Source organism: Scomber japonicus, chromosome 14 (genome assembly GCF_027409825.1).
Source record: "Scomber japonicus isolate fScoJap1 chromosome 14, fScoJap1.pri, whole genome shotgun sequence".
Taxonomy (NCBI): Eukaryota; Metazoa; Chordata; class Actinopteri; order Scombriformes; family Scombridae; genus Scomber; species Scomber japonicus.
Genome location: NC_070591.1, coordinates 14,739,884 through 14,754,902, shown reverse-complemented (window position 1 = coordinate 14,754,902; position 15,019 = coordinate 14,739,884). Strand labels below are relative to the sequence as shown.

Genomic DNA, 15,019 nt, shown 5'->3' with positions numbered 1-15,019 from the left:
CCTTTTTGCTGGTGACCTCCACGGACACCGCTTTCAGAACCTTTGACCTACAGCAATCATATATCATGATTGATAAATCATATAACGTGGGTGATCTATGTGGCAGGATGTTTTAATGTGGCTGCTCTCCTGTTGTTCCATGCACCTATACATAATTATGAGTTGATCAATCTGTGTTTCTCAGTTACAGGGCTCAGTACCTGTTTGTGCTGTGTTGTCTACCAGACAAATGAGAAAAATTTCTCATTATAACAAGAAGCTGAACAATTTTTTTTCCTCATATGCTGCCATACAAGCCCGAGGTCAATAGTCATCAACATTTTCTTCATATACCATTTTTGAACCACAGGATGCTGTATTATTTGTCCCCCATACGCCCCAAAAGGCTGACAGCCGTGACAGTGTGTTGTTCTGGGACTGTAATCGTAGAGCTGGTGGGCTTTGAGCAAATACTGTAGTTCAGTATGAAATATTTATAGCAGTACGAAGCTGAGGCTGAGATGGAGGTTGCACTTCCTAAAGAAAAGGTTAACTCTTGAGTGCCTGAGAGGATATTGTTGCCTCTGTGTTTTGTCAGATTTCAGATTTGATCTTTAGCCTGTAGGAGAAACAGCACCGACTGTCATTGCTCAAACAAGGATACTCTAACCAATGAGAGCAGCTAGTCTGTGAGGAAGGCTCAAAAGGAGAGGCAGTAATGGTTGACTCCCATTCCCACTTCCTGGACCAACTCCCATAATATTATGCATGGTTCAAGGGTTCAGGAGCTCCAGCGATCCATATGTGCACATCATGCTTGCTATTGGACAAGAGCCCTGTGGCAACCAGTCATTTTATTAGGTGTGCGTCTCAATTTTTCTACCACTATGCACCACACCAAGTTTCAACCATACTAGTGATGTCAGGGCCTTTTTCATGCCAAGCAAGACGCCACTTAACATAGTATGAGCTGCAGCCTCCTTACAAGTCACTTCAGATGAGATTTTAAAGCCTGTCCTCAGTCCTACATTAATGGAATCCAAATGAATATGATATGGATCTCATATGGGAAGTGTCACTAACTTTCTCTGCTGCTTCATATCAATAAATAAATAGGTAAGGTTATTTTTAAAGCAGCTCTGCAGCATCTGTACAAACCTTGGGTGTCAATTTGTCTGCAATAAACCTCAGTAGCATTGCTCTTATTTGCCGTGTCCTCAGGCCTCTGTATTCTCTCTTTTTACTATCAAGCAAGATGTTTTCACACACTAACCCTTGTTGGAATAAAATAACTACTCTTGAGCTGGATGCATTAGACAATGCATCCAGTCTCATATATGCTTTCACACCAGTTCACACCAGTTCCTGTAATAGTGATGCTATTTGACATTGTTCAAGATACAGTGTTTTCTCATCTCATCTCATCTCATCTTTGAAAAAGAAACTGCAGCTGAGGATTTAACTTAAAAACTTGGCTCACTGTGTCAGAATGGGGAACCAAGCTACAGGGTCTCACAGTAGTAAAAGTCCTCATGAGTCCTTTTGGATTCAAGGACCTGACTTGACCTTGGTGCTAAAAGGCCTTTGTACCCATTTGAACTCTTTGGACATCATGATTTTAGTCTCAAACATATGCAAGCTCTATACCGTATCTGAAAATTTGGTTGGCCTCAAGGTGATTCTTTGTCACAAGAAAAAAGGGGTTTTTATTGTATATGCCAATCAGGTAATTAAGCTGGCAGCATATGACTCACTTCGCTCTCATCTGAGGATAAGAGCTCAAAACTGCTTTTGTCTAAAGCAGGCATGATTTTACATGAAAGCAGCAGCTGGCTTTTTCCAGGCAGAGGATTTTGTTTGCCCTGGAGGACACACAGAAAATCATGGCCTGTGTGTCCCCCCCCCCTGAAATGCAATAATGGGTGTGTCCCTAAATATACAGTATAATATCTGTGGTGCTACTGGAGTGCAGAAACTGTTAAACTTTGTGTATATATCCACCAAACACCACTTTGGTTCTTAATAAAACTTTTCAACTTCTTAAGAATTACTATTGGTATTTTTATTAAATTCATTATTAAAATTAGTGGTAACAGATGTAAACAGAACTGCACTCTGCTAAAATAGTATGGCAATATACAGCAGGCATCAGTCATGCACCTGTTACTTTATGGGAGGAAAGACAAGATGCGACCCAAATGTGCTGTAGAGCTGCAATCTGTTCACAGCTTTTTCTTTTAGTAGTAATTCTTATGTTCATCCTCATTGGCTCTCCAATTGCCTCTTAAAAATGCTCAGTAATGCTTTTCTCTTTATAGGTTTGCCTGAATCGACAGTGCCAGAACGTCAGTGTGTTTGGTGTGCATGAGTGCTCTGGAAAGTGCAATGGACGTGGGGTGAGTGCAAAGTGCCTATTAGCTCAATATTTTGTGTTAAATTATGGACTATAACCTGTGTAGCAGCATAACCACCCTGTGAGGACTCCGTATTCATCTATTTAGTGACTTTTTGACCAGCTGAACAGTATGAATACGGTCTCACTGCCCTATAATTGGACACAATAGCAGAGCAACAGCGTATTTACAGTGCAGCCTGTGAGTAATGACAGCTGCTCCTTTTCTGTACAATCAATCTTCATCATCCCACTGAGGTTAAATCAATCCCATTTAAAAGCATCATTTATGGTCCACTTAATATGTTGTCCATCATCTTTTGACTGTACAGGGAGTGAAGATACAGTGCAGCACTACAGGGGGAGACCCCAGCTGTTGTCCCATTATAGTATAAAAGCAATACTTCCTGCCAAGAAATGTGGGTGGTGGGTGAAAAGGAAGGTTTTATGTTTTATTTACTTCATTGTTCTTTTCCGTGAATCAAACACTCCACCAGGGGATAGATTAGCTTACTCTGATCTTCATTGTATGGAGATTATATACAATGAATGACAAAAAAAAGCTTTGGTCCTAAAATTGTATATTCCTTCAGCTTTTTCTTATATCTTGTGACCATTTAAACAAACCTGAACCAAATTTAAGATATCAATAAAACAATGTTATGCTCAACAGCAAATAAAAACATGCCTAAATACAATAAAACAGCAATAAATCCCCTTTAAAATTGTTTGCTACAGAATTGGAAATATAGAAAATTGACTTCCTGTAAAGTGTGGATTTGTACTGCATCTTGCATCCTGCAGAAATATCCAGCCAATCAATTTGTCTGCTGTTTTCTCAAACGCTGCACAGTACTAGAAAAGTAGAAACACACTTACTGTGAGAGTCAAGAATATTGTTTGCCTACAAGTCAACTCACTTTATCATACAAGGCATGTAACATTTGCATCTATATGTGTTGCTTATTAAACAGGTGAAAAGCACATTTTAGCTTTTCTATACTTAATGTATCAAAAAATGTGTGGTGACGTGTTTTTGACAAATTTAGGAATATGACAAATTGATGATGCAGCCTGATCAGGGTGTGCTTGATATTACGTATTATCAGACATATTGATATTATTTGTTGCATTTACAAATGAGCATACACTGAGTGTAACCTATCTCTGCATACTTGTTTTTTTAATTTGCATCTTCAGCTCAACAGGATTTTAAAGAAATAGGTGAATACTCACATTTCACATTATTATGATGTTTATTCTATTTTGTGTTAATTTGACATGAGAGATAGATGCATTATGATTGTATTGCCCATATTGTGTTAGAGTAACATTTCCCTTCACAAACACATAAAGCTACCCCATATCATACCTCCCACTGAGACCCCCAAGTGCCTCTTAACCCCATCACTCGACACAAAGGATTGTCCACAGCCTGGAGGCAGGGAAGGCACTTGACTGTACGTCTGTGCTAAATGTAAATCCCCCACAGCTGCAAGACTCCCCCTGAACCTCTCTCCTCCCTCCAACTGACAGCTGGACTGCGTTACCTCGCCAGGGAATCCTCCTGGATCAAACTCCTGCACTGGAAACCCGACGCTTTGCGGGATGGACTCTCCCATACACATGTTTAATCTATTATGACTGTTAGAGCACACATATACACACATACACAGCCTTTCATATTGAAAACACTTGAGAGTGAGCATTAAGAGAATTCAATGAGAGTGGTTTATTTTTATTTTTTTGATACTATTAGATGAAGGAGAAAAGAAAAGAGCAAGTGTAGAATCAATGATATTCGATGTAATTTACAGCAAAACTTGCTTGCTTGTTTGCAGGTGTGCAACAACAAGAAGAACTGCCATTGTGAAGCACACTGGGCGCCTCCATTATGTGAGAAAGCAGGCTTTGGAGGAAGTATTGACAGCGGGCCAATGAGACTGGCAGGTAGTGTGGACGATTTAATTTCCCTCCTCACTCATCTAGACAGACAGACAACAGCACTAAATCACAAATAACCAGCAACACGAAGCTGCACCAGCTGCACCTTGTACATCTCTTTCTTGCAGAGCCAGTATTGGATTGATGTGTAGTTTGGACTCAAGTAAAACTTTCCTCAAACAGCACAACTCCCCTACCACATGGCAATACATTATACTGCACTGTCTCTGGTTGTGAAAGGGGAAGAAAATGATTTTTAGTCCTCAGTGTGAAGAGCAGAAATTAGCAGTGCAATGTGAATGTCAAACAGTGTTGCTGACCGTGGCCTAGCTGTAACGGTCTTTGCGTATATGTCCTGTCATTGTTTTGTGCTGTAGATGTGCGTGTGTGTGTATTAATGTGCGTGTTGTCATATATGGCATCAGCTGACAGTGTGGTCATTACTGTGGCGATCCTGGTTACCCTGGTCAGCCTTCTGGTAGCCACTGCAATCATCTTTCTGAAGAGGAAGACTCTGCTGCGCCTCCTCTTCACCAATAAGAAGAGCACCCTGGAGAAACTCAGGTGACGTGTTTTACCATAAAACAAGACAGGCTGCTTAGTCTTCAGAAAAACACCCTGGGGAATTTTGTGAAAATAACATTGTTATATTATTTTAATTCTTGTATAAACCTTTCATGTGAAACGTTTTCAAGTAATACCTCATAGTTTGGCTCTACTATCTTTGTTCGATGTTTAATTTAATCAATGTTTAGCTTGGGTGCTCGTGGGTATAAATGAGTCTAAATAACATTTGGCAGCTAAAATAATCCCTGTTGTGTAGAAAAATGTTTTTGTTCCACTGTTAATGAGTTGATAGATTCAGAAATAACCAGACTGCAATGATTTCTTAACAGCCAAATGTAATGCTTATGTAAAATTCATGATCCACACGTAAATAAAAAAGTTACCTAAGGACCAATCAGTCAGTCAGTCAGTCAGTCAGTCAGTCAATCCATGTTCAGTGCTCTACATATAAAAAATACAAATACAGGCAAGCATACAATTCAACGTGGAAAATTAAGTTTCCAGTAATAAACAAAAATAAGTTTAAAAATTAGTCTAAATACAACTGAAATGTTTTTTTTGTTGTTTTTTTTTCAAACAATTCTGTTGTGTGTATAGATCTGTGGAGGCCAGCAGGCCAATCAGCCCCATCAGGATTCAGTCCATGTACAGACCCACACCACAGCGCAAGCCTCCACCCAAACCCTCTGGAGCCAACCTTTATAAGGTGAGTCACTTGCTGTTACTACATCTATTAAACAGCGTGTGTATACTGTTCCCATTAGTTCATATAGAACCATATGTTAGCTGCACACGTGTTTGTGTTCTTCTCTCGGTCACGGCCAATCAGATTAGATTTCTTTTGTAATCATACTCTATTAGATCCATTCGCTAACCTGCAACTGAGCCTCACTTTAGATTTGTCATGCCTGCAGGCTTGTTAACAAAACAAGATGACGGCAAGCCGGGTAATTGATTCAGCCTCACTATATCTCCCTCAGAGAAATATTAATTAAGTTGCTATTGTTGAGAGAGAGAAACTTTAATTGAGAGATTGCACCATTTAAATGAGACTCAGGATGTTGTTATTTGAGCCCTGTTAAAAAAAGATTTTTGAGTAGATTGATTCAGGCTGGGGATTAGATTATCATATCTAATAATGTTGTTTTCCAGTGTTACAACTGACTCTGACATCAACTATTTTACACTAATGAGAGCTTCATGGCTGAAGTAGAGGTTTTTGGTTTTTTTATGCCTACACAACTCCAAATGTCCAAAAATGATCTCTACAATTGCAACTTATGATTATTTTCATTATTAATCAATCTGGTGATTGTTTTCCAATTAATCTAGTCATTGTTCAGTCTAGTCTGTTTTATTTATATAGCACCAAATCACAACAGAAGTTGCATCAGGGCACTTTCCACATAGAGCAGGGGGGTATTCCAGAAAGCAGGTTATATGGAATACTCAGAGTAAGTTAACCCTGAGATGAGGGAAACTCTGTGTTATCCGTTCCAGAAAGAGAGGTAACTGAAACTCTGAGTCAGTCACCATGGTAACTGACTCTGTGAACATAACCTGCTCACTGGCAGGTTTTATTTAAGAAACTCTGAGTTTCTACCTGTCTCCTCCGACCTGAAGTAAGCCGCCAGACATGGATGGTCCGTTTCTTCGCAATCTGATAGATATCGAGGCAGAATTAATTTGCAGTGCCTTATGTCGGGAGATGTATTCAGGGCTCAATTGGAGGTGCTTTCATTTCGAGATGAATATCTGTTAGAACGGTATCACTTTTCATTACACTCAATCATTTCTTAACATTCTCTGGCCATATCTGCCTTCTTGTTGATCTTATTTTTAGGAAGTATTTTGTGGTACACATTGTCACATTTTAGTCTTAAAATCAATGACTGTTAATCTACTAAGCAGGATATTAGATGAGAGGACATATGTGTTAAACAGCCTTCTGTTGGGGGTTTAAATTACTGCATGTTGAAATAACCACTGAATTAATATTTACTTTGTTTAATAGCCTACGTCAACTATGAATAAAATCAAAGCGAGGTACAATCATAGCCCAGCAAAATGTGCCTTACTTTTCTGAATTAGGTTTTTTATGTGCTAACCAGATACTTTCTCGTGCTCACGAGAAAAGTTCCTTGTGCTCACGAGAAAGTATGTTGTGTGCACCAGAAACATTTAATTATTTTTATTTCCCCATGTCCCTTTACGGTCTCCGTACCTTAGCGTCTGCAGCTGTGTTACTTTTTGTGAAATATATGATCATATTCGACACAGGCCTGCAGGGGGAGCTCCAGTTACAGTGAGGTGACGTAACTCAAGCTTGATTTCTCAGTAGTTGCCATGGTGAATCAAGGTATCGGGGCTCCATTGATGATGGCTTTTTATAGTGGTTGTGCACGCGCCAAACTCAAGGTGAACATACTCAGAGTTGATTGAACTAATTCAGATCAGCTGGAACCGGATACTCAGAGTTTCCCATCTCAGAGTAAGTCAACTCAGAGGTCAGGGTTAGATTCAGGGTTTGTTGAACCTCCTACCTGGAATACCCCCCAGGTCTAGATTGTCCTCTTTAATTTACAGAGACCTACCATTTCCCCCATGAGCAGCAATTGATGAAAGTGGCCAGGAAACACTCCCCTTTAAGAGGAAAAAACCTTGAACAGTACCAGGCTCCAGGTGTGCAGCCATGTGCCTTGACTAGTCAGGTTGAGAGAGAAAGAAGGAGGGGGAGAAAGGAGAGACACACAGAGAAGCATAACAACAAGAGTAATAATAGAAACCTACAGAAGCTTGGCGGTCCACAACCACATCATAAGATGTCATAATGTGGTTGTTTCACCCCTTTAAATTAGAGGTCTTCACAGGTCCAAAATGGTCCAGTGTACAATCTACCTGAACCCACTTTGTAAGTAAGAAGAAGATGCTTCAAAAAATGCGATCAGTCCAAAGAGACCCAAACAAAGAAGACCAACACTGAATTACTGAGCGGCAGTTGTCAATAGAAAAGAGCAGCCATACTTTTTCTGCACTTTACAGTTCACCTACAACAAGCTAAATGTTTTCCTGCCTGTGATGATTATGAAGCAGTGCATGATCAGAACTAACAGACAGTTCACTCAGGCATTATAACTATTGAAACACAAAGCCGAAATCCACAACAGTGCAATAATGTTCACTCTGATGGAGTCCTCGCTCTGGTCGCTACTGGACTTATGAAAACCTCCACTTCAACTTGCTTCATCTGACTATGTGAAGTCTAGAACCAAAAACGACTCTATTAACGATCATACAAAACAAAGAAAAGTCGGAAATTCTTTACGCTTGACAAGCTGGAACCAGAGTATTTGGCATTTTTGCTTAATAAATATCTCAAACAAATCATCATCACATCATTAAAATAGTTTCCCATCATGTAACACATTTTTACATGTCACAGAAGGAAAAGTAAGTAGGAAAAAATGTAAATGATTAAAATTAATGACGGCTAAATTCCATTTAGGTGTTTTGTTTCGGGGACCTGATATTGTTCATGCTGGCTCACTGTCACACTTTCTTGACTTACTGGGACAGCTGCTTCGAACAGAGCCATCGTTAATGTTAATAATAGCACCTGTTTTTAAAAAGGCCTGAGTAATAGTGGCATAACACATAACTGAAATGACTGAAAACAACTTTCTCTCCTTTTTTCAGCCGTCTCTCCTGAGCGCCGAGCCTCTTCTACCCCCCCACAACTTCCACTCTCACAGCCTGCGCAGACTGCCCCTCTACCAGCCCCTGCACATCAGTCAGCCCATGCCAGTGTCCCTGAGTGTTGGCCAGCCCACCCTGCCCCCTCTTCCAGCCCATCAAAGGCTCCTGCCTGCCCACACCTCCCTCTCACCACCAAGAGTGCCACATTTTCTCAGTCTGCCACGCCAGCAGTCGTCGTACAGAATAGACCAGGTTTGTTTGCTTTTTTTTTACTACACATTCTGTTGTAATATGACTTGTTTTGACTCAAGTTTGTAGCTTTTACTGTGTCATATATTGTAGATCGCAGCTTTAATGGACCATTCTTGCAGTTGTCGCGTGTTGTAGCGTAGGCCATTAAATTCAAGTTATGCACACTTCACCGTACAGTACATTACTCCTGACCATTTTTTACACCATACCTTAGGTTTCTACATTGATCTTCTATATTCAGTGCAACCATCAATTTCATTTCATTTGAAAAAAGTGTGAAAATAAACCTGCCAAGACTTGAAACTTGCAAACTAAAGTTACCATTTTGTTTCTTTGGTTGGTTTCTCATTGCATATTTATGAAGCTGGGAGTAACTATTTGGAAAACTCTTTCTTGATAGTGCATCTAAGGACACCTGCAATATGAGTGAGCTGCTAAACACATTGCATTCATGAACTGTGTCAAGAATTCAAATGTTGTCAAGAATTCAAACTCAAAGTCTGAGACAGAGAACAAACACAAACATTTGAAAATAATTTGCTTTTATCCATTTCATCCCACTATTGTTGAACACACCAATGAAAGAGTTTTCAAGTAATTTACTGCTCACCCTGCATTACCTCTTGGTAGTAATGTAACTTAAATGATAAAAAAGCAGGGGAAATGCTCACTGTGATATATAACCTATGTCTAGTCTTATGAATTCCATACTGTAATTAATTTAACCAAAACCAATAGCATGGGGTGAAAGGTAGCATATCAATCAAAAATGTAGGCAGTGTTTAAAATGGACTATGTAAGTGTACAATTTATGCAAACTGTACCTAATGGTCTAAAACTTATACAGCTATCTGTATAGTCTATTTAAAGGTTGTACCAAAGTGTTGATTCAGGAACTTGTTGTGTTTCTGCACTGCGGTCAGCCTCCTTTCTCATATATTGACTGCAGATTTCAATCCGTCTTCTTCCCTGTGACCCAACTCCTGATTAAGGCACTGAATTCTGCTGCGCCAGCACTATTGGATGCAGTTGAGATAGTAAATCCATCTGTCTGCTCTCGCATTTGATCCAAATCCTGATTCGTTTGTGTACCAGCGCAGTGAGGAGTGTTGTCTCTGTGAGCCACAGCAGGGTGCAATGGAGAAATTGGCAGATGTATGCTGCTTTAAAAAAAGAGGAAGACATTAGGTTTGTGATATGACACTTTCTCTCTGCTGGATAAAGAGCATAACATAATCCCAGATGTGAAGCCAGAGAGTGAAGGATTTAGAGAAAAGCGTGTGGAGATCCAATTCTTCTGCCTCCCAAGGTTAATCATTGAGGTGAGCAGCATCAACAACTAGCAACACAAGCAGCCATGGATGGTTTTGTTGTGTCCATATCAAGCATGGTAGCATATCACCACTACAGCTATGAATGTGTGCCAACAAAAGAAGCACTTTAGCTGAAAGGCCAGTGTTTGCTTTATGAATAGGCTGCTCACAGGCCAGCCAAAACAATGAAACCCTGCTACCTGCTAATATCTACTAGCTCATTTCGCTGTAATGAAACAGATGGAGCAAGTAAAGATGGCACATGTAGGTCAGAGACAGGATAGAGGGTTCTGTTGAGATTTAATAACAGGCCAGCAAGGACATACAGGGCATCAATCCATCCTTAAATAGAAAGTGTATTACAAGCGTATTGTAATACTTTGCACAACCTCCCCTGCTGTCTATGCCAATTTGTCTTCTTTTATGACTTTTTCACAGGCTATCTGTGCCTTTGTGTGGACTGCACACACTATTAATGTCGAGGTGTTACCAGGGGAATAAAGCCAATTCTGCATTTATTGCGATGAAGGAATATGTGAAAAGAAAACAAGCTGAGAATTTTCACAAACAAACCTGCTTGTTATTATCTTGGCCGGCTGAAGGGAAAAATATATATCAGATACCTGTAGAGTGGAATAAATGTGAAGCAAATAAGCTCTAACCCTGTGGCAGGTTCACTGCAAAAGCATACTGCAGTATCATCACACTGTTGAGGGAAAACCATGCCTCTCCCAAAATGTCATCTTTTCAGGAACTTAGAAAAATAGCTTTGTTTTTGGCCAGACGACCAAGCATTTTTCAGTTCCTCTGGTGGGTTTTGAAAGGTGCTTGCAAGCCCAAGGCTCATAGATCTTTCTCAAGCCACAGAGGACAGTGCAATCCTTCATTTTGAATTAAGACGTGAACACCAGCAAGACTCTAGTTACAGTGTGAGGTTTTCTGCCAAGAGCGGCATTAGAATGCACATGGGTCCTGGATTATTCTTGCATTTGAGTGCATGCATCTACTCGTTTACATCTTTGTTTTGTCCTGTACACACTTAGAAATGAGCCTGATTTTCTGTATTTCTGGGGAAAGAGTTATTCTTAAACTAAACTTCCCATACTTTAAGATCACAGTGGGTGGTGCACTGCGTGTGGAAGTCAGTGAAATATATTTAGTTTGAGTTAATATACACACAGATTCCTCTAATGGGATCACAAGAATGTCCCACTGTATATGTTTTATTACCCCCATATTCTCCACAAGTAAGAACAATATCCACATGGGACTTTGAAGTAGAATCCGACCTGCTGTGCTTCTAACAGTGTTCAGTCTGATTAAAGCATCATAACATTTCAACCTCGGTGGGGCATCTCTTGTTTTTAACTCCATCTGAGGAGCTCTGGGCTGTTACATGCAGATATTTTAGCAAATTTTAAGTTTTTCAAAACATTTTGTTCTCAGTTAAGAGGCTACTACTGTGCACCTCAGCTAATGAATATTATATGGCATCTTTTGTTTGCATGAGTTGTTGCTAATGTTGTTTCAGTTCATTTTTTATTTATTAGTCGCAATTCAGTGTGTGGTATAGGTAGCACACTATACAAGTGTGACTTGTGATACTTTGGAAATCATGTTCTCTTCAAATATGGTCAATATATCATCATATCCCAAGTTATTGCTTCATTTTTGACATCACTGATACTGCTTTTTTTCCTTTTCAAGCTGTATCTTGTCTCTATACACCACATGGCCAAAAGTATCTGGACATCCAAACATTGTCTTCATATGTGATTCCCATATGAACATTTTATTTTCTCTTTTTCCACAAAAGTTTGGAGCCTGGCTACAGAGAGTAGTTGGTGAAATCCTTCCAAATAAAAGTAAAGGCACTGTTTCCCATTAATTATATAGACTGTGGCGGCCCACCATAGTCTAATTTGTGCCGCCACAGTCTCACAGTGAGCTGAACACGTCTGTAGACTCTCTAAAACGTTACTGAGCAGCATATTGAGTTTTTAAGACTTCAAACAAGATATAGCATGAAACTTTATCTCTTTGGTGCAGATTATATTGTTGAATTACTGAATGAAGTTTCCCACTGTCTCGGACTCAGCTGCATGGAGGCTCAGCTCTGCCCCGCTGTAACAGGAGCCCTGAGCAGCTAACGTTAGCCTCTCCTGCTGTTTGCTGTCACTTCTCGTCACGTTGCTCTCCTCTGCTCTCTGAGAGTCTGTTCAATGCGGGAATACTACTATTTTATTCCGCCTCGCTCTTCTGTATAAAACACTCCGGACACTGAATGGGGGACAGAGTTGCTCAGTCAGTAAGCAGCTACAGGATGCTGTTATTAGCAGATGTGGTCGAGCGAGGTAGAGAGTGAATAAAGTGAGAGAGCAGTGACAGTAAGGAAGCTGGTGAATCAGATCAATAAAGCATTATTTTCTGGTTGTTTCACAGCAGTTACGTTCAACAGCACAAATAAACTTCCCCACACACCTCCACTCAACCCTGCATCTCAGCCTCAAGCCTCTGAATCTGAAACACCTGTATTATGCTGCTTTAGTTGGTTCAGATTTTAAAAAGCAAAGTCTTAATGAGAGATCTTCTTTATAAAGAAAGTAAAATAAATCAACTCTGATCCTGATCCACTTCTAAGTCATCTAGAAGTTGAGTTTTTTATAAGCAGACAGTTAGATTAGTTATTAGAAGAAACATTAGAAGAAAGATATTTATCGAAACAGTATTTATATGTTCATAAGTAATTAACAAGTTGAACTTAGATAATCACCTCTGCTTTCTTTGTTTCAGAGCTGAAATATGGGCATTAGTCTTTTTGGATTGTTTGATTGGAACATTAACCACTTAACGCACGCTGTTCCGTTCACGGGACAGGACGGATGTTAGGAGGTAGCCACAAGTTCTTCTGAATGTTTTAAACACCAACCCTTAAACATATATATATTCATGCCGTACATCGTTGGAAAGCTTAGATTGTCCTGATTCATTCAAGACCACTCACGACTTATATGGTTGCTCACAGCCGTAATAGTATTAGCGATTAGCTCGGCTAGCCCCTGAGCTAAGTAAGAAAAGCTATAATGCCTACATACCTTCAAAGTCTTCCCTTTATCCACAACGATCATCTTATGACTCAGGACTTTCTGTACAGCTCGCCAAGTATCCATTCTTGTGAAATATGAAATCCGTTTCCATAAAACCGAAATACATTCCTCAATATGTCCATGTATTTAGTCCAACACGTAACGTAATAACACAAATAACAAAACGGTCCGTTTACGTCATTTCCTGACCTGCACGTCCATCTCAGAGTACACGTGACTAGATGTTTAGCCAATGAGGACATGTGACCGACAACAATGACGACATGACTTTGATTGACTGCTGTTCTAGCCTATGGAAATATTCGGTGAAATGACGTTGATAACCTTTTAGCCAATAGTCAGAGGTTTCCAAGGTGTATGACACTAAGCTATTAGTTTGGCTGTCCATAAACAAACTCCAAGCGTAACCGGCGTGCGCCCGGTGCATAAAAGAGTTGAACCATATATCATTACGCACTCGGCATTTTGGTACAGAGTGTGTTAAGTGGTTAAATTAACTGGTAAAATGTCTTTCTTGTGCTTTGTGGGTGAAAGGGAGCTCTGATTCAGTGTGCAGGTACTTCTTCTATCTAGTTGCAGGGATTTGCTGCCATTGCACCACAAGAGCACCAGTGAGGTTAGATAAGGCCAGGCTCCAAGTTATCTCAAAGATGTTAGATGGAGTTAAGGTTAGAGCCTCTGTGCAGGACAGTCAAGTTCTTCCACATCAAACTGGGAAAGTCATTTCTCTGTGGACCTGGCTTTGTGCGCAGCGGCATTCCCCAAACTGTTGCCACAAAGTTGAAGGCTCATCTAAAATATCCTCTTTGCCGCAACATTAAGATTTCATTGAAGCATAGACTGTGTCTAAAGATGCACAACAGATGATGTCACTTATCGGTTTGCATTAAAGCTGGTTTGAAGCCCAGACTTACTGCATTTTTCTCGTTTGTAGCCAGGACCTTCCAAATAAGAACTGCAGGGTGTTTTATTTCACGCTGTGAAAAACACGCCACACTACCTCGGACTGAAACAAACACTACTTAGAAGAACAGGCTTCAGCCTCAAGCTGTGGTAGTTTCCACTTGGGAATTCAAACTAATGGGCCTAAAGTCCAAACCATGAAAAACACCACCAGACCAAAACTACACCAAAGTATGTGGACAGGGAACATACTGTAATATAGTAATAATCACTCTTAGTTAGGTCAAAATCATGCACACGCAGAGTCTGTGTGACATTAAAACGGCTGCATTGGAGTCCTCTGGGTCACACAGCAATGAACACTCACTGGTTTATAACTCTGTATGCTGATGAGACAAACTCAGTCACATCTTGGCTGCATTCATGAATTTTCTAAACCTTCCCATGCATGATGTAGATTTCCTTTTTCTCCTGTGTGCATATTACTTTACGTTTGTCCCGTCACTGTGTATTCCTCTGAGTGTGTGTGTTGTGGTGTGGGTGGATAGGGGGAGGTGCTGTTTGTGTGTGTGTGTGTGTGTGTGTGTGTGTGTGTGTGTGTGTGTGTGTGACGGTAGTCGGGCTGCTGGTAGCAGATGTTTATCACTGCCTCACCTCCTCGCTGTAGATTAGTAACACATGATGGCACCTCATTCCGATAACCTTCCACACTCAAACAGCACTGCCACAGAGGTGGTGGTGGTGGACGAGGAGGAGATTTGGGATTCATGTCATGTTAGCTGTGGGAATTCAGAGGAGCTGCTGATAACACAGTGCCCTCTAGTGAAACGTGTCTGCTTTTGTCTGCAGATAGTCGCTCTACAGAT

At 40.3% G+C, this 15,019-nt stretch overlaps 1 protein-coding gene across 1 annotated transcript in view; it reads left to right on the top strand.

Annotated features, from left to right (window-relative positions):
- The window catches only part of adam12b (ADAM metallopeptidase domain 12b), an 83,515-nt gene that overhangs the window by 67,848 nt on the left and 648 nt on the right, over window positions 1-15,019 (top strand). Inside the window, exons 17-21 of the mRNA XM_053332847.1 lie at window positions 2,298-2,375; window positions 4,213-4,321; window positions 4,693-4,879; window positions 5,480-5,588; window positions 8,579-8,830. Coding sequence (XP_053188822.1) covers window positions 2,298-2,375; window positions 4,213-4,321; window positions 4,693-4,879; window positions 5,480-5,588; window positions 8,579-8,830 — 735 coding nt within the window. The remainder of the gene's footprint in view (window positions 1-2,297; window positions 2,376-4,212; window positions 4,322-4,692; window positions 4,880-5,479; window positions 5,589-8,578; window positions 8,831-15,019) is intronic.